General features: G+C 42.0%; 2 protein-coding genes across 6 annotated transcripts in view; both read left to right on the plus strand.

Moving 5' to 3' along the window:
* Positions 1–1,084: 1,084 nt before the first annotated feature.
* On the plus strand, positions 1,085–3,706 carry RPP14 (ribonuclease P/MRP subunit p14). The gene is given in 6 exon segments (XM_082289092.1): positions 1,085–1,171; positions 1,258–1,342; positions 2,135–2,211; positions 2,801–2,879; positions 3,521–3,530; positions 3,533–3,706. Coding segments are annotated over 6 exon segments (348 nt in total). The 5' UTR covers positions 1,085–1,100; the 3' UTR covers positions 3,559–3,706.
* A 2,586-nt stretch (positions 3,707–6,292) lies between these two features.
* Positions 6,293–23,989, plus strand: part of PXK (PX domain containing serine/threonine kinase like) — a 35,150-nt gene continuing 17,453 nt past the window's right edge. For all 5 annotated transcript variants that reach the window (XM_082288921.1, XM_082288922.1, XM_082288923.1 and 2 more), the window contains exons 1-5: positions 6,293–6,500; positions 16,864–16,914; positions 17,579–17,626; positions 21,780–21,966; positions 23,876–23,953. In XM_082288921.1, the coding sequence (XP_082145047.1) occupies positions 6,399–6,500; positions 16,864–16,914; positions 17,579–17,626; positions 21,780–21,966; positions 23,876–23,953 (466 nt within the window). In that variant the 5' untranslated portion in view covers positions 6,293–6,398. The remainder of the gene's footprint in view (positions 6,501–16,863; positions 16,915–17,578; positions 17,627–21,779; positions 21,967–23,875; positions 23,954–23,989) is intronic.

Below are 23,989 nucleotides of genomic sequence, written 5' to 3' on the forward strand. Positions count from 1 at the left end.
CCCTGGAGGAAGACAGTATTCCTGAAGCTCTTGTGTTAGCCTACACTTAAAGCTACTGAATTTTATGTGGCAGGCTGCCTTTTATTTAACCTCACTAACAATCTGAAAATTACTGTGGTACATGTGAAATCGAATTTGCTTTTGCTGAAGTTTTATTTCTGAATGTCCAGTGGTTTATGTACCATTTTTAAGTCAGCCCAGGAACGGAGTTCAGGTGGATTGTGGTGCTAAGCATGAGAAAGCTCATGCAGGACCTTTGCACAGACTGAGCTGTGTGAAGGTGCAGGCAAAAGGTGTCCTGTGAGTTGGGCCTTGACTCAAGCACGTCATCTGTCCATTGGGCTACTGCAGTGTTACCGTGCTGGTGTCGATGCTAATTCCTGGATAAACCTTTTGGTAAAAGAAGGGAGATTCTCTGAATTTCTTTTGAGGATGTTAATTATTTCAGCAAAGCAAACGTACTTCCATCCTTTCTGCTGTTTCTCTGGTAAGGATACATTTCACGCCAATCTTTAGATCAGGTACAAGCTACTAAAATTGTGTTATCATCTGAACAGCTGTTGACTGGTGAGGTGCAAAGACAGGCTGCCAGCGTCGTTCTGTGCACTTCTCGAGTTGTTTCAGCTGTGTGTCCTTGCAAAACCGAGGCTGGGGCAGCAGAGGCTCCTCAGTGTTTGTAACCTGGTGCCAGACAGCCCCTTCAGCAGGCACTGCATCGGGACCAACACATTTATTTGGAGAAGCGAAGGAGCATCTCTGCGTGCCCGTCTCCAACAGCATGTTTGTGGTGCAGCGTGCCGTGTTTGCCTTAGTGAAGTTAAAAGCTTGCGTGCAGCACTTGGAAACACTATCTGTTCCCGCCGCTTCCCAGAGTATTCGTCTCAGACTCAGACACTGCTCTCGCTCTCCTCCGTCTGCAGGGCGGTGCCGGGGGCCCCTGGCCCGGCGCTCGGCGGAGCGGCCACGGCTCGGGGCGGTCGGGCCGCGCCTGTGGCGGTCGCGCGCAGGAGGCGCCGCGCGGTTGCCCTGGCGACAGTGACCCTGCGCGGCCGCCGTAGAAGGGGCGGGCTGGCGGCGCGCGCGGCCCGGCGGGGCGGGGAATGGCGGCGGCCGCGTTCGAGCGGCGCGTGCTGCGGCGCGCGGCCGAGCATCACTACCTGCGCGTGCGCTTGTGAGTGGCACCCCCGTCCCCCCGAGCCGGGGCCCCCACAGAGCCCCCACAGAGCCCGCCTGACCCCTGTGCTCTCCGTCCTGCAGGGAGCTGCCCGACGGCGGGGCCCGGCCGAACGCCGCGCAGTTCAAGCAGCTCGTGGTGACAGCGCTGAGGGAGCTGCACGGAGAGGTGGGATCGGGACCGGGACCGGGATCGGGGTCTGTCCGTGGCCGGCGGCTCCGGGCTCGGCCGGGAGAGCCTTGCGGGAGCGGGCGGTTGCCTCCTGGACCAGCCGCTCTGGCTGCAGAGCAGTGTCCGAGCGGTGGGACAGGGGCCGAAGGAGCAGGCGAGGCAGGGTAAATGTTCTGGGTTCGACCCTCCGGTAACCGGTTACCTGCTCGCCAGCCCTCGTTCTGACTTGCTCCTAGTGAAGCTGTGCATTTCTGTTCGGTGCCCGTAGTGAAGCGGCTTCAGCCATCCCTGGCAGTGCTCAAGGCCAGGTTGGACCGGGCTTGGAGCAGCCTGGCCTAGTGGAAGCGGTCTAATGGCAGCGGGGCTGGAACTGGATGAACTTTAAGGTCCCTTTCGCTCAAACCATTCTTTGATACTTGTTTTTAAGAATTTATGGTATTGATCCTTTTGCTGTAGAGAGGCTTTAAAAGAGGAACAGCTTTGTGGATGGGAAGGTCCAAAGTACTGTTTTTGTTCTGTTTATTGCTGGGTGACTTTAAGCAGGTTGCATCACCTCTGGGTCTGTGTTTCTCCAGGTGTAATGTGGAAATAAAAGTGGCTTCTAAAGAACTCTGAGAGGAAGGGTGCTGTTTAAATTCCAGTGGTGGTGTAGCTGAAACACTTGTGTGAGATTTGAGCATAATTGTAACACCTTTAATAATGTCATATGCTGGGGGTGAAATCAGTTGCTTATAAACCATGATAAGAACATAGGGTGATACTTACTAAAAACCATTTTTTTTTTCATAGGTTGGAGCAGCTTTGCCTGTTGATGTCTTAAAATACGAGGAAAAAACTTTGTCTGCCATATTAAGAGTTATTAGCAGGTAAGGTGCAGTCAGTACGAGCTTCCATGCCATGAAAGTATTTTTCATAAGAAAATAGAACTCTTAAACTAAGAATGGCCTTTGAAGAATTAAGCCTAACTTGCAGATACGTGCATACAGCATGCAGAAAATAATTACTGGTAACTTCGTGCATCAGTACATTATTCCTGGTTTAAACCAGAATGATTTTAATGGTTTTAAGATAGGAAGGAAGCACTATTGAAGTAGTGACTTTAAATCTCTTTGTGTAGTAAAGATGAGAATAGTTACTCTAAATGGTGACAACAGCTGCAGGTGATTTAGGTGATGAAGGAGCTTAAATGCACAGAGGGAACAAGAACAGGGCTGGTAAAGTGAACTTGAGGTTACAGTACATATCTCTGTGTCAAAGACAAGAGACTGCAGCCACTGCAATAATCCTTCAAGATACAGTTTTGCTACTAGAACTCTCTGGTGAAATTATCTGCTGTTAAACTGTTAAGGTTTTGTTACTCTTTGCATAACATTTTTTTTTATTTGAGATGTCTATGCTGCAGGAAAACAAAACCCCCCAAATTTTATTAATATATTTTGTTTTCTTTTTATTTAGTGGCCTTGTCAAGCTGTGGAGTGCTCTAACCTTGCTTGGCTTCTACCAGAACAGGAGGTGTGCTTTCCGGGTGCTGCAGGTAAAGCCCTGCGGGGTTGGGTGGCTTCCCCCAGATGTCAGCTCTGGCTCTAAGCTTGGCAGGCTGCCTAAGCCTGCTGCCTTTTCACAGAAAGATGGCCTAGATGCAAAAATGCCTTGGTTTGGGAATAAAGTGCCTGTCAGTGCCAGTGTGTGAGCCTGTGTTTGAGCAGTTCTGATCTTAAAATGTATCTTGTACAATGTGACAGTAGCGGCTGTCTCATTACTTTATGGTTTCTGTCCAGTGACAAGCCTGATGTCATTAATATATCTGCAAGAAAATAGTTTCTGGCAAGTGTTGTTCATGACCCACATGTTGGTCCAGGTTTTATTTTCCCTACCCCACTTTTTGCCTTTCTATTGGTCACTGTCAGCTGACCTTGTTTAACAATGCATGTATGAACGTGCACTTCCAGAGCTTATTTTTTTCCAGAGGATGCTGCTTAATAAAATGAGTTCTGAGAATTCTTTGTTTCTGAAGCCATGGCTAGACAAAAATCTGCTCAGGCATAGCTCTAAGTTTTTAATCTAGCATATAAAAGGAAAATTTTAAGTATTTTCAACTTCGAGTGCATTTGATGGTGGGGTTTTTTAAGGCTTTAGCTGTTCAGTTTCTGTTGGTTTTTTCTTTCCCCAAACTAGACATCTCCGTTTCTACTTGCGTTATCTGGCAACAGTAGAGAATTAGTCTTGGACTGAATGCGGTTGTTGGTTCGGCTGCATGAAGAAGGAGTTCCTGGAAATGTTTCAGCCCTTCAGGCATGGGATTTCTGGAGGGATTTTCCAACAAAGAGCCTTGACAAAGCTAACATTTATCAACTCACTACTTGGACATCCCATATTTCAGAATTTACACATAAAAGTTGGAGACAAAGCTGAACTTAGCAAGGCTTTTACACAGAATGATGTAGTTACTTTTTCTTATTTAACAGGTGACACAAATCCTTTGCATTTAAATGAAGAGTTTGCGAAGAAGTCTAGGTTTGGGAGAACTGTTGTCCATGGAGTTCTGATCAATGGGCTTATTTCTGCAGTTCTGGGTACCAAAATGCCTGGTCAAGGATGTATATTTCTTTCCCAGGAGATCCGTTTTACAGCTCCTTTGTACGTTGGTGAAGAAGTCACAGCTGCAGCAGAAGTGAAACGACTGAAGGGTTCTGTTGCACACATTTCTGTATCATGTCAGGTCAGAGAAAGTAGGAAAACTGTTATGGAAGGGATGGTGAAAGTCATGGTGCCAGAGAGTTAGAGCTGTTCATCATGTGTGACTTCAGTATAAAGTCCAGAACCAATGTACACTTGATTTTGACTCTTTTTACATGACATCACTTAAACCAGTAAATTTGCAATAAAAACCTTTCAAAATTTCTGAAAGACAGTGCACAAACTTAACCTTACTAGAACTGCATGAATATTAGAGCTTTTCCTTTTTTCACTGTGATGGATTTCACTGCCAAGGTGAAACCAACAGAACTAGGCGCTTGCTGTTACAAAGTGGCACATTTAGACAAGCCTTTGTGCTGCCACAGTGGGAAGTTTGGATTGGTAGCGCTCACACTGGGGCTGTTCTTTCTGGTAAAATCGCAGTCCACACCAGAAAAGTTCAGTTAAAACTTGTTCCTTCTGTACAAAGCAGCTGTATTGCCAGTAAGCACCAGGGGAGGGGACAGTGCTGTGGTCAACAGGCTGAACAAAAGTGGAGGTACTAACATGAGTACTGCAAGATGTGTTGTAATCTCCATGACAGCTCCAGGTGGTGTTTCCTCTGAAACTTGCCTCCCCGAAACAGTGAAGGAGGCTTTAAAAAAAATATATTGTCACACCTTGTACTTACGGTACTTGTGCTCCTAAGGGAAGACAAGCAAGGGCAGATGATTTGAGTACTAACTAAATGGCTTCTATATCCTCTCTTGAGTGTGTGAACATGGATTTCCCTTTGTCCACTGAAAGTACCTTGGTAAAGTAGATTTCTGGTGAATTCATTAGTAAATCATCTGGGTTACATTATTTTAATACTGGCATAAGATTATTGTACACTAAGAAACTCTTTTTTGGAATGACTGAGGCCATCAGGAGTAAGGCCTCCAATTGGTGGCTCATAGAACGTTCTGGCAAAGCGTCTATTATCCCCCCATCTTCTCTGCAGCAGAAAGGCATTTGAAACTTCCCTTGACTCCAAATAACCTCAGAAGTTGTCTGCTATGAAGAGAGAGTTTCTCCTCGACCTGTGATGAAAACTACTGGTAAAACAGCTGCACACTCTAACCCCAGCTGTTAGTGTGACACTGGAGCAGAGGGAGGGGTAATGTTTCAGGTGTTTGAATCCATGCCTTCCCTTTCCAAAGCTTGTAGTTTGGCCTGTTTGCAACCTGGAAGCAGTAATTAGGAAGAGGTTTCCTTATCTCGTCTGTAGGAGCTGCTTCACTTCCTGTTTCCTTCTGCCTCGGGTCATTGCCTATCACTGGCTTTTGCTGGACAAAGCACTTTGTCAAAGCAGGCCCCCTCCTTACCCTGCTCTATGTTCACCTGCCTCTCCAGGTGGGAAGTTGGCTTATGAAGTCCTATTAACAAAATTAATCAGATCTGTGCCTTACCTCCTGGGTCACTTGCAGGAGTAGTAGTCTGGGGAGTTGGGATTGCTGTTCCAGGCTGGCTGCTGAACCACAGCCACACAGTCCATTTTCCTCTCATTATGGAGCTGCAGGACAGAGGGATGAGGCTGTTCATGACACCTGCTCCAGGTGTACAACAAACTCCAGCTCTGCAGTCTTACAACATCTTACGTGTGAGTAATTCCTGTCTATGCTGTAAAAAGAGAAAATGCAGACAGGTGTCCGACTTGTAGTTCTCAAGCACTAAGTGGTAGTATTAAAATAGAAAGTTTCTTACGCTGTTGCAATCAAAGACACATTGTGGAACTCAGTTGCTAACAACTTTAAGTCTGTGTTTTGAAAAACAACCAAACCAAAAACCAAAACCCCACAAAAAATCAACTCCAAACCCTAAAATCTAGAAATTAAGTAGAATATATGGGATATTCTAATTATTTTATTAACTACACGAAATACCCCAAAAGGTAAAGAGCAGCAAGTGTACCAGCCCTTTTAATTTTCCCGGTGTCTCTGGGAGGACCAGCAGTGTCTCGGGGCTGATCCCCCCGGGGCTGCAGCGGCTACCGCCGCTGTCGGTGCCACCAGGAGCACCGGGCGTGGAAGGCTTGTGCGGCGGGGCGACTCGCCTGCCTTGCAGCCTCCGGTCGAGCCCCTTTCCCGTTCCTGCCTGCGGGGCCGGGCCGCCTCCTCGTGTCCCCATCCCGCCCGTGGCGCGCGCTCCCGGGGCGGGACCCGCGCGGAGCGGCGGCCGCGGCGCCCCCTGGCGGCGGGCGGCGGCAGCGGCGGGCGGCGGCGCTAAGGCCCCGCGGCGGCGGTGGCGGCGCTGCCGTGTTGACAGCGGCGGCCGCGCCGGGAGCAGCCCCGGGGAAGCGGGTTGGCGGCGCCGGTTCTCCGCTCCCAGCTCCGCTATGGCCTTCATGGAGAAGCCGCCGGCCGGCAAGGTGCTGCTGGACGACACGGTGCCGCTGACAGCGCAGATCGAGGCGAGCCAGAGCCTGCACTCGCACACGGTGAGTGGGGCAGGCCGGGCCGCGGGGGCAGGCGGGAGCGGCCGGGGCGGGGGGAGGGAATGGAGGGAGCCGGTAACGGGGGGTGCCCAGGGGTGCCCGGGGTCCACGGGGCCGGCCGGGGCACGGCGAGAGCGGGGCTGGGCGGGGGCCTGCGCTGAGCCCGCGGCAGCGGGGTTGGGGGTGGCCGGGGTGGGGGGGGGACTGCGCCGGGGCAGTGCGGGGTGGGCTGGGGGCGGGGGGCAGCGGTGCGGGAGGCAGCGGGGCCGCGACCTCGCAGCGCGGGTTGTAGCGCCCCGGAGCCCCTCGGTGAGATGCGGCGGTGCCGCCGCCTGGAGCCGAGGGTCGTTCGGCTCCTTCGCCCCCTCTCTGTCCGCGGGGTTCCCGGGGGCAGCCGGCAACACTCCCCGGGAGGGACCGCCGGGGGTCTGCGGGGGCGGCCGCTGCGGGGTTCGCGCTGTCTCGCGTCCGCCCCGAGCGAGGCCCTGTGAGTTACTGTAATTCCTGCTTTCCTCGGGGTGTTGCAGCCTTTGGAGCAGAGATGGGCTCTGGCTGCCTCGTTTCAGTGGCTGTGCTGAAGTTACACGTGAATGGGCTGCATTTGCCTCCGGGTCCTGCCGTGTGGCTGAGCGCAGGCTGTGAAGCTGCAGAGACCCCGCAGCCCCAGCCCCACTTCTTTGCTGTGGGGAGCGGTGACACTCAGCAGAACAAGCCCTGCCATGACTTGGGTGTCACAGATTAATTCTTCTGGGATGCCTAGGACACCTGCACACTGCTTCCATAAGAATGAGAATTGAACATACAGTAATAATCCAAATTTCATAATGTCCTGTTTGCAGTTATTTTCCACTTTAAAAACTGGGTTTCCTTTTGGTATGACCAAGCAGTAGTGTGAATCAGACAACTGGCTGTCATTTCTGATTCCTGCTTTAGCTGAGAGCAAGGGATGCTGGAGAGGAGGCCAGAGGTACCTCAGCAGCAGATATGCTAGTGGGAAGTGTGCTTTCAATGGAGAGAGAGTTTCCTTCTGTCCCTTACACAGCTCTGATTCCTGCATTGTGGATCTCTTCCTTGTTCTTTGCATCTGTTGCATACTCTTGACCTGAATGACAATAACTCTAGGTTCACCACGGGGTATACAACTAATTTACAGACTGTCTTACTAAATACTATTCATATAACTAATTCACACCTAAGAAGTGGTTTATTTTTTGTGTGAGGAACTCGCATTTACTGATGTTCTGGTCTTTCTCTGAACAGAAGTTATCTATGAGAAATTGTCTAGAGGATCTTGTGAATCTATCAGGCTGTGGCTCTCAATTGTTGCAACTCATTTTTTTATAAGTAAGACTAAAGAGGTTTAATTTCTGGCAAGTGTAATACTTTTTACCTGTTTCAATAGCTGAGGGATGGGTATGCCAAGTCCTGTGAGAAGTTGTGTAACTCCTAATACTCCCCAGTTAGTAGACCAGATTAACTTTCGTTAGTAACTTGTTTCCTTATTATGCTTTTTGTTAGTGCAAATGACAATAGCTTTTTGTGTTCTTTCCTTTGGTTTGCGTGATTCTGGTTAGAAAAGAAAATGTCACAAAATTCTTTCAGAATGATCACTCGGCAGAACTTTTTCAATCCAGACTTCTTGTGTTGTCTTGTCTGAGGGAGTGCAATAGCAAATGTTGCTGTCCTCCATCTTTCATCTCTGTATACTGTTACTAAAGGGTGTGCAGAAAAAATTATCTTCTTTACTCTGTTTTGTTCTGATCTTTTATTAATGACAGAATGCTGGAGCACCATGCCTTTTGATTTAAAATCTGTCTCTAAGATACATCTATTAGTAATTGTTTGTTTTACTGCAGAAGCTCTGTTGATAGCTGAAAGATGGCTTGAAGTGTGTGCAGCACAGATGGTTTATATAGAGCCAGTATGGGATAACAAAATACAGGAAGCCATTAACAGAGACTTTGTTTCTTACTTGATGTAAGTGGACTATTCTGTCATTTCAGATACTTCATCTTATGTCTCTGGTGTCTGAATAGTTTGCATATTGGTGGGTGATTCCATCCCTGATTTGAACTTTCCTGATTAAAAATAAGCTGCACAAATAAATACTTGTGTCTGAAAAGGTTTGTAAATTAAGCCCCTCTAAGAAATAAGGGTTGAAGTGTTTTTGTGGGGCCTGAAGACTGTATTTTACTTTGTTAAATTATAGTTAGAAGAAAGTAGGTCGTTAACTGAGTGCTTTTTAGGTTTGTTCCTCATCCCACCTCAAAGCCGTATCTTCAAAAGATTTAGATCTAAAAAATCCTTTATCCCAAACTAAGATTTGGAGAACTAGGCCTGTTCTAAAGCAAAAGCAGCCATGAAAAAATTTTCTGTTTTTTTTTTTCAGCAGCATATATTAAGATTTTATAATGTTGTTTAGTGTTGCAAGAGTTGTTTTAAACTTGGGTTTGTATTTTTTTTTCCTGTAGATCATAGCTTCTTAAAGCATTCATATGAAGATGGCTTAGGCTGAGTTTAGGTGCAACTTTAACGTGGCAACTGAACTAGTAATTATGTAAACCATCTGTTGGTGCTGAAAATAGTCAGTCTTCTGAAAAAACAGCTAAGGAAAAGGTGAAGAATTTCAGGAAAAGCTTTGTAGACATGGTGAAATATCACACAGAAGACCAAAGCTTGTGTCAAATGAATAGTTTGCTTGTGTATTGTTCTAAGCAGTTTCTGTTAATTTAAATTTAGTACAACAGACTGGGTAGGTGTAAACTTCATAGCATTGAATCAAGGGCTGTACTTGGCAGAGGCTGAGTTTCTGTTTCCTGAGGCTGAAGGTGAAACTAAACAAAAAGCCAGAACTGAAAACAAAACCTGAAACTACTATGTTCTTACCTGAAATCTCCAGAAATTTAAGAAGAGATTAAGCTACTATTGAAAATGTACTTTTGAGGATTTGCACTTTTTTCTTAGTAAGAGTATGTCAGCTCCCTGTAAATGGGGTTTTTAGATTGTTAGGGAACCAACTGCAAAATTCTCTGATAGGCTCACAGGCTCTCTGTGTTCTGTTCAAGTCAGAAGAGCTCAGAAGTTCTTACCGGAGTTAGTACATCTGAGCTGGAACATAATCTCCATGTTTCTGTGTTGCAACAATGAAGTTGTTCACTAAGGTTTTCTTTCTGTGTATTTATTTCCAACCATAATTTGAAGATGAAAATGATGCCTTTCTATGTTTGCTAAAGTTATTTCCCTGGGTAAGTGTGTTACAAGCAGTCTGAGTTTTGCTGGAATGTGCACTTAAATACAATTAATCCTATAATGTGGTGTTTGTGGAGTCCTTTTCATTTTGAAAGCCAAAAAAAGTACATATTGCAGGTGCACAATGACATCTCACTTAATAGATTCGAAATTACAAGAGCAAGCCCTGTCAGCTTCATTTTGTCTCCTGCTTTATGCTTCAATCACTAGCACTGCATCAGAGAGTAACTATGTAACTTCCAGGGGTGTGTTGGGCACCTTTCCACAGCCATGAGTCAGTCCCTTCATAGGTCTGTGTACCAACTCTTTTGTAGAAAATGAAGTTTTGTTGCTGTTGCATTCCTTGACTTCAACAGGAGCAGAATTACGTCCAATATATTAAGCCATTTGCAAGTGTCTCATCTTGATGCCAAATGTTGTGTTCTGACAACAGAGGCAATTTCAGCACTAGAGCTTTAATAAATTTTGGCTGTTAAACTTGCCTCATATTGCAATATTTTATCTGTGTATTCACTATTTAAAAGTGGCTTTCTTTTTAAGCCTTAAAATAGGATGCTATTTTCTTCCATGATAATCTAGACATTTTCCTTATAAAGAACTGCATATCTGTACCTTCAAGTCTTTTCAGCAGTAAAACTACTGGTGAGTTGTACATGTTCTGAACATTTCTTTATTCTTTTCTGAAGTGATTTTCCTTTTTCATGTGTTTCATATTTTGAAATTGAAGTAGTGAAACAGCCAATTTTGCTACAGCACATTGTTGTCTTAAAGGCAATTGGAAATGAAAAGCTGAAATAAATCCCTCTCCTGACAGACTTTCAGAGTTTTTAGTTTTCCTTAAACAATGATGAATGTTGACACTCATAGCTTTTATATCAGAAAAATGTTGGAAAAGCATTTATATTTTTCCTATATTATTCCAAATAGAAAAATGGAGCCACATATTTCTAGGACTGTAGGGTTTAGTTTAAAAACTTGTAAAAGACTTTGCACATCTACTTTACAAGGAATTCAGTCTTTCCAAAGTTGCATTCACTTTGGACAAAAACAAACATGAAGTTACTTTTAGACATGGCTTTACACAGGGAACTGTTACAGTTCACTTGTTTGAGGTTTCAGAAATGCAGTTCCTCCACTGGACTTAGTAAGCTTGATTACTCCCACCTCTCCTCCAGCCTGAGCTCACAAAAGATGGTTCTTTCATCACACCTAATTTTAAGTATTCCAAACTTACAGTTTTCACTGGCAATCTTACTAAATTAATATTGCATTTGTAGGTTCTGCGAAGATTGTAGTCAAAATATTAGTTTCCATATCATACTTTAGTAAATCCTAATTAGAATATTTTTGTTGGCTACTGAGTATTTCCTGAAAAATAATGAGTAATTTGCCTTTCTGGTGTAGGCCATGGTGATGCAGAGCACTGAAAATCTGTGATTTCTCATCTCTCTCCAAAGCTTTTTGTGTTCACTAAGTTTCATTACATGTAAATGTGTGTCCTATTTTTTCCCTGCAGTTGTCCTACTTCATAGCTTTCACTTATTGAATGGCTGACTCATTACTACGGAAGTGATACAGTGTGTGAGTGGTGCAACACACACACACCTGCATTGTTTAAAAAGTAGGGAAACGCCAACCATGGCTGCTGCTCCTGCCTCAGATGGGCTTAATGGCAGATTGTTCAATAGCAAATAAATACTGTGCTCTGTAACAGAGAGGTCTCTGAGCTTGAGCAGCTTTCCTGATGTTGTTGCTACTTTTCACATGGAAGATTTTCTAAATAAACATTTAAAAGAGCTTCTTACTAGAAATTGTTCCAATCCAGCCTACTTAAGCAGGGATTGTATTCATGCTTAATTAGGCTTTCCTCTCTTTAATGCTTATAAAATAAAGCCCTTTCAAACTTTTAGTTGATGTGACCTGAAGGTGACCTGGATCTTTATAATGGTTGGCTTTTCAAGCCTGTTGGATTAAACAGATGTAAAGCAGAAATCTGTGGAAAAACAGACTGGCTATCCTGAGTTGGAAATTTAGAGACTATTTGCTTGGGGAAACAGCATGTATTACCCAGTATTGTTGAGACTCTACATTTTATTATAAGAATCTCTTAACTCACCACTTTTTTTCTCCCCTATTTTGTCTCTGCAAAAGCCTTCTTTCCTGTTTGCTTCCTGTTTCAAAACCTAGGAATGGTGATAAAGAGCAATTGTTAAACATTTGGAGTGCTTTGCTGTGCAATTTTCACCCAGGAATGTTAACAAAATTTTGCTGAGGAAGGAGCTCTGAGCTGCTGATGCTAATGTTTTAATAAGTGCTGGATACCAGGGACTAATCTTGGTAAATTTTGGAAAAAAAACCCCACCTAAATCTTGGCTCTGCATGAAACTGGGTAAGTTCAGGAAAACATTAATCCCACACAGTGAGTATGAAACTGTTACTGGCAAAGGATTGGAGAAATGCAGTGTGGTTGTCACTGATCCATGTGGCTATTTGGAAAATATTCCTTTTCAGAAATTCTATCCAGAACTATGTAGTGCTAGGAAGATTTTAGGAAATGACAGTGTGCAACTGGGGTCACACAGCTTTCCCTGCTCCTGACCTCCTCCTCCCAGCACCACTTTCCGCTTTTTTTGACTAATTGGAGCAGCCAGGAAATGATCCCATAGGTAAAACTACTTTCCTTGGCATCTTTAAAAATGTATTTTAATCTGCTGCAGGAATATCAAGGTTGTGTCATGAAGTGGCTTGGCAGTACTGATAGGAAGAGCAGCGGATGTACAAACCTTACCTGTGTGGAGGGACGCAGGGAGGTTGTTTTAGGAATGGTTTTGTGGCCTGTCTTGTTGGAGACTCTTGCTGACAGTGACCTTGCTGCCCGTGGGCAGAATCAGAGCGGGAGGTTGTCTCTCTTCTGCAAGCTGAGACCTTTCTTTCCCAACCAGCAGCTGTTAGGGCTTCTTTGAAGTTATTTGGTAAACTGAGTCATAGGAAAAATTCTGAGCTATTCATGTAGGAGTGAAAGATGCCATGGGAATTTCTGCATGAGTGTAGCTGACCTAGACCTCCCTGAGACTGGCTGTTGATGCCTGAAATTGTTTGCAGAAGTGAACTCTGGTAATTACTAGCTTTTTCTGAAGGCATTTCCACCCTGTTTTCCTATGTTAGATGATGCTGTTAAACAGAGATGATCCTGAGGGTGCCTCTGTTTTCCTTATGCGTTCATTTATTTCCTATGGGCACAATCTCAGTCCCACTATCAGGCTGTCTCTGAAGAAGATTGTTGTAATTCAGGTTTTTTTTCCTAACCAAAACAGAATTTGGCAGAGTAATAAAGGCTTTTGTGCATTTAGACTTGAAGTATTGAAACTCTTCTCTGCTCCTATGGGAAGCATATATCAGTGGTGCTAATTATAATCCCACAACAAGCTTGTTGCCACATGGAGGCAATAGGAAGTATCAACTTCTCACTAGAACTCAGCATGCTATGGTCTGCTGATTATGTGTAGCCATGGCAGATACCGGGAATGGGATTGTATTTCTTATCCTGGCTTTTCTACTATTGCTGTTCTTTGACTTTCAATCTCATTACCAGCTTTGGGGAAAAAAACCCCTTAACCAACCCTGAAGACCATTTAGGCTTTTTCATTAATTGTATTGACAGGGTAGTGCTGAGTTGGACAACGATTTGTTATGCTCAGTGCTGATGGAGAGAGTGTGGTGAGGACTTACCTTTTCCATACAGACAGAACTAATGACCACACCTGGAGAGTGTTTGCTCTTCTCTTTCCAGTTGCAAACCCTGTGACATAAAAAAGGGACTTGATTAGTGCTTTAGGACACAAAAGCAGATATGGATGGGATGGGAAAATGCTTGAGTGAGTGTGGGGACAGATAGTTGTGGCCCAAATATGGTTTTATTTTAATATAATTTTATTGTGTGAATGATCTCTGAGCCCCGACCTGTTTATCACGAGGCTCTCCAGAAGAGCCATGTTGACCAGGGTGGTTGTGTGCAATAAGATGCTTTGATGATTGTTTAATGAATTTGTATTCTGCCTGTCCTGGCACATTTTCTCGGGGCACAATAGAAAATGACAATTACTGGATAAAGAGCAAGTGCTACAAGGGATTGGGCAATAACTCTGCTTCTTTCAAAATCCTAGAAAAGATGAATGACTGCATGTGGTGAATCATCACTGGCGTGGTTTTTCAGAGAAACAGCCAGTGTTCCTTTGAGACTTGATGAATAAGCAATTGCTGCAAATTTTTGTCTGTGTGTGAAGTAGCCTCTTCCTACTTCCCAAAATGCAGCAATGGTCACAAAACAAGAAAAGCTATGTTGGTGGCAAATATGGGTTTCCAGGTATCCCATGAATTGATTTCTGTCACATAGTTTCCAAAGATAATTACATTGGTTGAATGTCATCAGCTCTGTGGATTTATGTTCCTATTTATGGGAAATTGGGCTTCTTGTTTTGCAGGAAGATACCATAATTATGACTTCAAATGGGTAAGAGGAAGGAATATGAAGGGAGCATGTCAGGCTGACTTTCTGAAAATAGACACTTTAATTCTAATTTAACAGTTATGTGTCTTGGTTTGTGACATCTTGGATTTCTATTATTTTCAACTAAGCTGCAAGGACAAGAAGTATTTTAAATCACTCTGGTTTTCATGCTTACTTGTTTCTTCTCAAGGCTAAGTGGTTCAAACTTGCTACAGATATTTGAGAGCTCTGATAATAAAGGACATTTTAAGTGAATGTTAGAAAATAGAATAGCATTTTTGCCTCAGCAGCACTGGGCTTTGGAAGGAAATTTCAGTAAATAAAACCTGGATTAGTTAAGGTTGAATACACAAGGTAATGCCAACTGGTAATTGTAGCTTTTGCCTCTTGTCATAATTCTTGATTTACTGTACTTACTTGGTAGATGTTAAATGAGAATTTAATTCTGTGGAGGGATTCTCTGATGTGCTCCACATTTTTTGCATCCAATGGTATATTTATTTATTTATTTTTCAGTGTTACAGCTTTTCATTTAATTCCATTTGAGAGGGGAATTAGCTCTGTGAGGTTCAGAAGGCAAATTCCAAAACCAGAGGACACTTCCCGGTACCTGAAAGAAGTTACTTATAAATGCATGTAGTGGATTTTTAACTGTGAACCCGAATTTCTACTACTTCATGAATTAAACACTCACTTAGTTGGATTATCTACTTGGTATGCAGGTACATGTCAGATAGAGTTATTGTTACAGAATGGACAAATTTGGTATTAAGCACAAGGTGCTGGAAGTATCTTTTTTTTTTTTACTTGTTATTTCATTATTGTTTATTCATGATCATTTGGAATGCAGCATTAATTTTAATAGCTGAAAAGACCTGCAGATAATGCTCTGATTTGTCCTTTTGTTTGAATTTGAAATTGAAAAATTATTCAGCACTTCACATAAACCACGTTTGGTAGCTTGTCCCGGGGTGAATGAAGTCACCTGAGCTGTATGGCAGCGATGCACCGTGTGTTGCTGCACTGCAGGCAGGGCTGGTGGCACAAGTGCAGGGAGCCTCTTGCATGTCCCAGCCTGGGAATGCTGTGCAGGGAGTCTGTGTTTGGGTTAGAATTCCTCATTCTCACTTGGACTGAGTGGCTGCAGGTGCCTGGTGTGACCGGGTGTTCCCTGGGGGGTTGGTGGCACCCTGAGCCCCGGGGCAGGTCCTGCACCCTGGCTGAGCATGGTAGGGATGGTGAATGTGCTTAAAGGGCACTGGGGTCATGGTTTTTCCTACAGCTTTAGAGTGGCACAATTAGAATAAAGTGTAAAAGCACAGCTTCTGGTGTGGCTACTTCCTCCTCATCTGGCTCTGGGCACTCTCCAGCTCTCCTCACGGTTGGAAGTTTCGTTTTCTCCAGCAGCATTGTACTTTTTGGCTCTCCAGTTTCATGTTTCTCAAAGTAAATTATGTGGCCATGGAATTATATGTGTAATAAGACTTAGACAAAAAGAGCTGCATTTGTAGAGTTTTATGTATACTAATGACAAAGAAGTATCTATTACTACTTTTAGCCCAGATTAATTTTATTTCCTTATTAATTAAACAATGTCTAAAATGGAGATTATAGGATCTTATAGGACTATGTATCTATATTCTGATCTGTATATATAGTATAATCTATATTCTAGTATCTCTGTGTTATAGGATTCTGTATATCTATACGATCCTATAGGTTTATAGGATTTCCTTTTCTAGAAAAAGGACTTGCCTTGTTTATGATCTTTGAAATATCAAAAGTGTTTTCAAACTGAAACAGAGTAGGGGTAAGTAGGGTACTTTTTTGAAGTATGTCTGAGTAGGTGTGGGAAATACTTAATATCTATTTTTGAGATAACTGGATAAATCTCAAATTATGATATTGCTATATTGACCCGGTATTAGTCTACAAAAGGTATAGTAGAACTTGAAATGAAGAGACTGAAAAGAATTGGGATTTATGAATATAATTGTGGTGGGAGAATAATTAATTCTTAAAATTCAAAAGTGGTTCACTGAGATTTAGATATATCTGCATAGCTAATATATAAATATTTAACATTAAGCATGCATTATAAATGAGGAATTAACATCATGAGAAACAGATATGTTCTAGTTACTCAAGCATCTTCCAAAGCTTTTGTGGTAACCCTCGTAGTACAAAAATAATGAAAAGCTGTGCAGCTATGGGTATTGACTGGCATTTTACTTTGTTATGGTGGTGACAATAATTCCTGGGGGTACTTATTAGATACTGGAGGTGAGTAGTGAGAGGTTTCTTCGGCTGTTGTGTGTAGAGATGTGTGCTGAGTATGCTTTTGCTGGCTTTTTCTATAACTAAATTAAACTGCTCAAGTGCTCCACACGTCTGCAAGCTCTTGGAACTCTTTTGTCTTCTATGCTGGGAAAGCAGAGCGTAACAACTGTTAGGGACGGGTGGGTGTGAGCAAACCCAGCTCTGACTTTCCCCAAGGTGCTGGATATGAATTTTCTGGGTTTGAGTGTTAGTGGTCATATTTGAAGAAGTACCTAATAACTTTCTTCAGCTCATTAGTTCTCATTTCTAATGACTTTTTCCTTTTATTAGGAATACATAATCCGTGTCCAGAGAGGAGTTTCAACAGAAAACAGTTGGCAGGTAATTTCTTAAGTTGTGGTTTGTGTAACCAGGATTCTTTTTTTAGGAAGAGTTTGAAAGTTGTCTATTCCTAGCTTTTAAAATTTGAGCTGAAAAGAGAAATGTTGATTTGGAATTGAGAACATGAAGTGCTTGAATTCCTTTGGTCAAAACTAAGAGAAAAACAGTATTGCTGCCAGCTACAGAAGGCATGTTTGCTGCTATTCCGAATATTCCAGGGAAAATGCCTGTCATATGTTTCTACTGTGTGTTGGTACAACCATAATTTTAAAATCTCAAATGCCAGTTTGCCTTTCTCAGTGCTAAAATTACAGCTCTGCTGGTATGAGACCAATGAAACCAAGAAGTAGTAATGAAGATGAATGACTATGAAAAGTTGTTACATCTAATATGGTAAAAATGCCTTGTTTGCAGACAACTTTGCTCACAAATACTGTTTTAAGATAATTTTTAGAAATGCATTTTCTGTCTGATTGAGTTGTGATTAAAAACTCTTTTTTGCTCTCTGGCAGTGTGACATAAATCCAGCAGTTAGGCATTTGTACAAAGATTGTAAAAGAAGATGATCGTAAATGGGAATTACTTTTCTCTGATGGGATTTTGAGGAGTAAAATGCTAATGGAAAAAGTAATTTGTTTCCTGAACATTGTTTTTTATTTTACAGATTGTGAGGCGATATAGTGACTTTGACTTACTGAACAACAGCCTGCAGGTAATTTTCACTCCTCATATAAATTAAAAATGTCATTAGAAGGATATTCAAAATGTCTTGTGGTATTTTTATAGATTGTGGTGAAGAAAAAATAAAAATTCATGTAGCTGTAAAGAGAAATTGTGATTTCAAATGTAACTTGAATGTGTACTTTTTCACCCTTAAGTTTTCTCTTGTAAAATTTCAATTTTAGCATCAAAAGGATCAGTTTATATAGAAATGGAGGAAATTGGCAGATACTGAATCTTTCCCTTCAGTCCTGTGACTTGTTCCGGTTTTATGTGTTTTTATTTGTTCTTCCTTTGATTTGGGGAAAGCCAAGGCACATACCAACCTTATAAATTCAGCATTGAAGTGCTATGTGTCTCATTATTTATATTCCTCTAAATCACTACCAGATGCTGCTTCTCCTGTGATGGTTTTCTGTGTCACTGAGGAGTGTTCCTTGGTCAGACACTGGACTTACTGTGTGTTTTCTTCTGCTTTTTAGGACAATTATTTCTTTTTAGTTTGTGTGGGAAAAAGCAGGGTGTGTGAATGTGTTTGGGAACACAGGGGAAGCAACAGTGATTAACATCTACAGCATACAAACTCATTACTTGAGGTTTCGATACTGGTCAAACAAGACAAAAAGTGAATGAGGATAGATTCTTGTGACTTTAAAATTTTTCCCTTGTTAAATGAACTCAAGAGCTTAATACTGCTTCCACTTCTTCCCTCCTCCCCAAATCAAACCAAATCAACTATGTGCTTGATGAACCTCGGTGAGCAAAACCCTGTAAGGGTGTTGATTTGTGTGCTCTGAGTGCCCGCTGTAACTGCTTCCTGTGCTGCAGGTGGATGGGGGCAAATCAGTCATAATTCAACAGATGCAGCGTGGTTGCCTTGTGGAATTACTCTGTTAAATGTGCAGTAGCACGTAGGAACTTCTATCATGACCTAGAAACCTTCTCTGTGGTGTGCTGAATAAATGCAATACAGAGGTGTCTCCTGCTCCAGAGGCATCCAAGATTTAAAATTAGACAAACACCCACGGGAACACAAGTTGAGATGGTACTAGTCATCAGAGTACCTTGGGGTCATTGTGGTCTTAACCATAGTTTTGATAGAGATCACAGAGAGAATTTTGTGAAAGTTTTAAAAAGAAGGAAGAGTTCACTTTGCAGCCACCTATAACAAGCTACTCTTAACCATGAGGGAATAGAATGTGTTAAGGCATGAAAAGGCTTTGTTGCCTTCTCATTTACCTTTCAAATGAGGCAGCTTTAGTAGAGAAGGCAATGGACCTTTAAGGCTTAAAATCCAGAAATGACAGGTGCTGCCAAGTTAGGCCTGTGTGGCAAGTCTATAAAGTGAAGGTAAATCGGTTATGTATGATGGAGTTTAGAAAGAAAAGGCCTTTGTATCTGAAATAGAGGTGAATGATAGAAGTGTAGGGTCCAGGATATTATCTGACAGCAATTTGCAGAGTGGGACAAAGGGGAAATTTGAAACAAGAGAGACTAAGATCCAGGACAAAAATCTTAGCTGCTTGGATGACTGGAAGACATTAAAAAGGATTATCAAAATGTACCTCTCACTTCAATGGGAGGATATGAGAGGGTGGCTAAATTAGCAGGCCATGTGCTTTAGCAGTTGGTCTCCTCCAATGGCTCTTTTCTCTCACTGTTTCAGAGTTTTTTATAAATTACTCTTTGTGCTGCTGGAGCTGAAGTTTCCTCATCCATTAAGACAATGCAACACTCCTCAGATGTTTCTATCCAAAACTCTAAGCAACAATATTCCATCACAATATTCAAGTACCATGACATATTTTTAAACTCTTTAAACCCCCATTTTGTGTATATTGAAATTAGAGTAAACAAACAAAACTCCAAACAAAGCAACCTTCCCAAAAGAACCAATACGAAGATACCGAACCCTAATCTTTTTCCTTCAAAGGTAAAAATCTGCTGGAAAAATTGCTGGAGTTTCTTTTGGGTGTAAAGCCCAAGTTCTACAAGTTCTTGTGGCATGCTTGACCTCTCTGTATGTTTGTGTGGATGTGTTTGAGCACAGCTGCAGTTGAGTTGGAATGTGAATTTTCTGTTGTTAATCTGGTACTACCTATATGATAATAGTAAGGATTGAGAATTTCAAAATTGTCTAGGCTAGGGAATGCAGTCCTGCCAAATACCTTGGAAAATAATGAGGTATATGTATGTGACCCTGATCTGTATAAGAAAGTTTCAAGATAGATTCCCTTAACTCTCAGTTGTACTGGATTGAAAAGCTTCTTCCAGTCGGTTCTGCGTTTCTTCCTCTTTACTTATTTGACAGAGATCAGTGGAGATCATTGGCTGCTCTTCTATTTTGTCAAGTGAAGTGCTGGTACTGGAAGTACTGGAATTCACAGCAAGATATCTGGCTTTTGTGAAGCATTTTATTGCAGCTTTGAACAGACATTCCTGAGCAGGCTGTGGTTTGAAGATAAGAATGTTAATTCCCTGGTTCTTCCATGGAAAAGCCCATCCTGGCTTCAGTGGTGAGCTGGGGCCACTGAGAAGTAGTGTCTGAAAGCATGTGAGGTCTTTGCAAGGTCAGGCCCTCAGTGAGGTGTTCTTCTGTGGTGAAGTGTTCTTGCTGTGCTGTGCTGTGTGTTTTGGCAGATTGCTACAAAAACCTGGGCCTGAATGCTACTTTCTGCTGAAAAATAGCGGAAGTCTGATTTATAAGTTTTAAAACAAGTAATAGTGGTTGGAAAACATGTGAATTAGAGTCAGTTTCTCTCTGATGGTAGCTAGCTGTCAGGTCAAGAAGGTAAAAGGTGATTATGATTTGACATGCTTTTTAAGTGAGTAATACTAGGAAAGGACTTAGTTCTTGTTTAGAAACTCAGTTTTGAATTGAAGTAAGAGTGGTCTGCCAAAGGAGAGTTGTTTGCCTCTGGTGTTAAAACTGATTTGGTGAATTACTGGCTGTAAATGATACATGGTTGCTTTTGGATTTATTCCTGGTTTTTATTAACAGCTTCTTGTAATTCAGACATAGTTATAGTTCTTTTTCAGTCCATAATTTGAAGTCAGAAAACGAGAAGTAGGAGAAGTGCTAAAGTTAGTAGGAGACAACTCCTGTGCAAATGAAGGAGGTAGAAAGGAAGGGGAATGCTACTTCTGCCCTAGTTTGTTGTGCTAATTTGTTACCTTTTCCACTGGTTAAAATGAAAGTTGTTCAAACGCCAGAAGTCCCTGTCTTCTCCCTGGTGAACTGTTTGCTTTAGAAATGAGGTTATTGCATCTGGTGTAATTGATTCCTGCAACACACAGTTCTTAAAGATAACTCCCAAGGAGATTCAGCTTACCGAAGGCAGGTGCTTTCATCTGCAGGACAACGATGTGTTAACAACACGAAAAATGTATTCTGGTAATTCACATGATGTAATTGAATATAAACACTAAAGATGATCTCTTTGATCTGATTTACACAAGGCTTTGAAATTTTTTTCATTGTCCTGCTTTGAAGGATTTCTCTGATTTTTTTTCCAAAGTTTTGGATCTGTCAGTATAAAACAATTACTGTACATCCCCTGGTAGATTGCAGCTATTTCTGGGTTAGAAAATGGGTTTAAAAAATGTACAGGAACAAATTCAGAAGATAAAATGGAAAAGCTGCACTATATTTGAAATTACAGATTTAAAATACTAACAGAAAGGGCTTTACATTACCTGCAAACACAGAGGCAGAGGAAGGTTACTAATCTGCACTTGATGAAATAAGAAAGCATAGATCTTACCCGGAAAAAATGGTAAGGTGGGAATTGTTTTTGTGCTGTGGCAGAAGTATGTCATAGAAAGAATCTAGCTGAAAATTGTAGCCATTTAGTATCTGAAAGTTTCGTGTAGTGATCTTAAATATATGACTCACTAGGAAAAAATTGTCTCCTTGTATTTTCAGTGTCATTCCACTTACTAATCTCTTCACAGTGGGATGCGAGCTGTCATCTGGCTCTGATAACGATGCTTAGGAAAAATATAAAAGCTTGTACATACACAGTACAAAAAGAGTTATCCAGTAGTTAGCTTGTTGCTGAGAGTCTTTTACTTTCTGGGTTGCTAGTTTTATATTCTTTAGGCATTTTGAGAGCAAGGTTAGTAATTTTTCCTCTCTTTTTAAGATCTCAGCTCTAAGTCTACCTCTTCCTCCAAAAAAGTTGATTGGAAATATGGAGCGTGAATTCATCGCTGAAAGACAGAAGGGACTCCAGGCCTATCTGGATGTAATTACTACCCATCACATACTGTCTAACTGTGAACTGGTAAAGAAATTCTTGGACCCAAACAGCTATTCTGTAAATTACACTGGTAAGTAGGAAATACAAAACTGTGTTACCATTTGACTTCAGCACGTGCTGTGTATCTTCTGTGAATGCTGGCCAGGATCTACACTGAAGCATGGGGGAACAATCTTCAAAATTATCATACTGTGCATGTGACTATTTATGATAATGCTTCTCCAGCTCTGTGCATGGATCCTGCTGGGATTGTCAAATCTAAATATTTGAATTATTTCACAGAGGAGTGAAGAGGGTCAAGATCTGTATAAGCAGAACTTGGAGGAGGGGTAGTTGGTGAGAGTGACATCTACTCTTCACAATTCATAAAAAATGAAAAGAGTTGCTCTTGGGAAATAATTTGTCTGCCAGAGTGTAAGGTGGAGTTAAGTTTGTCAGCTTAGTGTTCTGTTTAAACAGCCCATCTTCTGAACACTGAATCTTTGAAGAATTGTGGTTATCTTGTCCAGCTCCTACCCTTGCTATGGCGTGTGAGACTTCTAGAACTAATTGTTTGAGCTAGGTTGAGTACTTTTTCAAGGCTAGACTAAGCCAGCCACCCTCTTCCCACAAATACTGGAAAGTCACTGCATTCCTTAAAATGATATCCCAGTGATCACTTTCTTCATTACTAACTGTTTCTTCTTTGAATTTGTCTTACTTCAGCTTCAGCCATTGGATATCATTAAATATTTGTCTTACAGACTGAAAAAATTTCCTCTTAGTGATGAAACCCACTCCACAAATTTAGTTCATAGGCAAACCAACTCTTTGCAAAATGCAAAACTTGTTTTCTTAGAAGCAGAGCCTACTGAAGGAGGAACTTACTGCTTCCTTTTCACTTGTCTTTTTTTCTCTCTCTTTATATAACATTCTTGTGTCTTCAGCTTCAAAGTGCAAAGAACATTTCCCGGATGTTTATGATAAGCTGTGCAGGAGTTGTAAATTATTAGTGACTCTTTAAGGATGCAGTATGTCTGGCTAGTGCTGAGCAAGCAATTTAAATTCTCAAGGAGACATTGTGACTTCTGTTAATTCTGAGCACTTTCACCAAGATGTTTTTCCTGCAAGTTGCTGGGAAGCTGGTGACACATGTCATTGCTTGTGGTGTTTAGAGACACCACCAATTTGTAATTTCTTAAATACTGGAGCAGAGAGATGGTATTTATTGCACTTTTTTCCTAGCATATTTCTAAAGAAAGAAGATACAATGCAGCGAGATCAGCGCATCCTTACCTTTTTGCTGTGTTTCTGTGCCAAGATAAGCCATGTTAGAGAAAATTCCTTGTTGGCATGATTCCCTTTCTCCCCCTGACTTCTCATTGAGATTTCCCCTCAAGTCACTTCATGAATAAACCAGTTGTGTTCCCAGCTGTGGGAGAATTCACTAACCAGGTGGGTGTCCTCCCCTGGGCCCCCAAAATGTATGAAGACTCATGATAGCTGGCCAAATACCTCTGCCTGCACAGAAGAGGGCACAGTAACACATAGTGAAACAGAACTAATTAGTTTACATAAACTACACTTAGTAACAGCAGCATAGATGGATGTTAAAGAGATAAAAGCACTTTTACAGGTATAGCAGAAACACTTGGTGTTCTAATGTTGTGTACACCTAATGTGGGAAATCTGAGCTGTGATTTAGACTTGGAAATGTAGATCCAATACAGATAGAATAGAGATTGGTAAGCTAAGTTTTCCAAGCAGTGGTTTCTCTTTTTTCTCTCTGGATTTGAGTTACCAGGTTAAAAATGCAAATGCCCTCTGTGTTTTTATCTGATTTCCTTTCGAATTGATTTTTCTGGCTTTTAGTCTGAATCCCTGAAGGCTTCTTTCTGGCATTGAACCTTACCTCATATGTTGATAACTACATTATACAGTGTCTTAAAAATATTTTTTTCTTCTTTTTCTCCCTCTTTGTCTCCTTTTTTTCTTTCCAGAAATTGCCTTACAGCATGTTTCAATGTTCTTCCGATCAGAGCCAAAGTGGGAGGTAGTTGAACCATTAAAAGATATAGGTAAGAAGGGCATGTGTGCATGAAAACTTAGCTGAT

The sequence above is a fragment of the Coloeus monedula genome (assembly GCF_965178545.1).
Source record: "Coloeus monedula genome assembly, chromosome: 11".
NCBI lineage: Eukaryota > Metazoa > Chordata > Aves > Passeriformes > Corvidae > Coloeus > Coloeus monedula.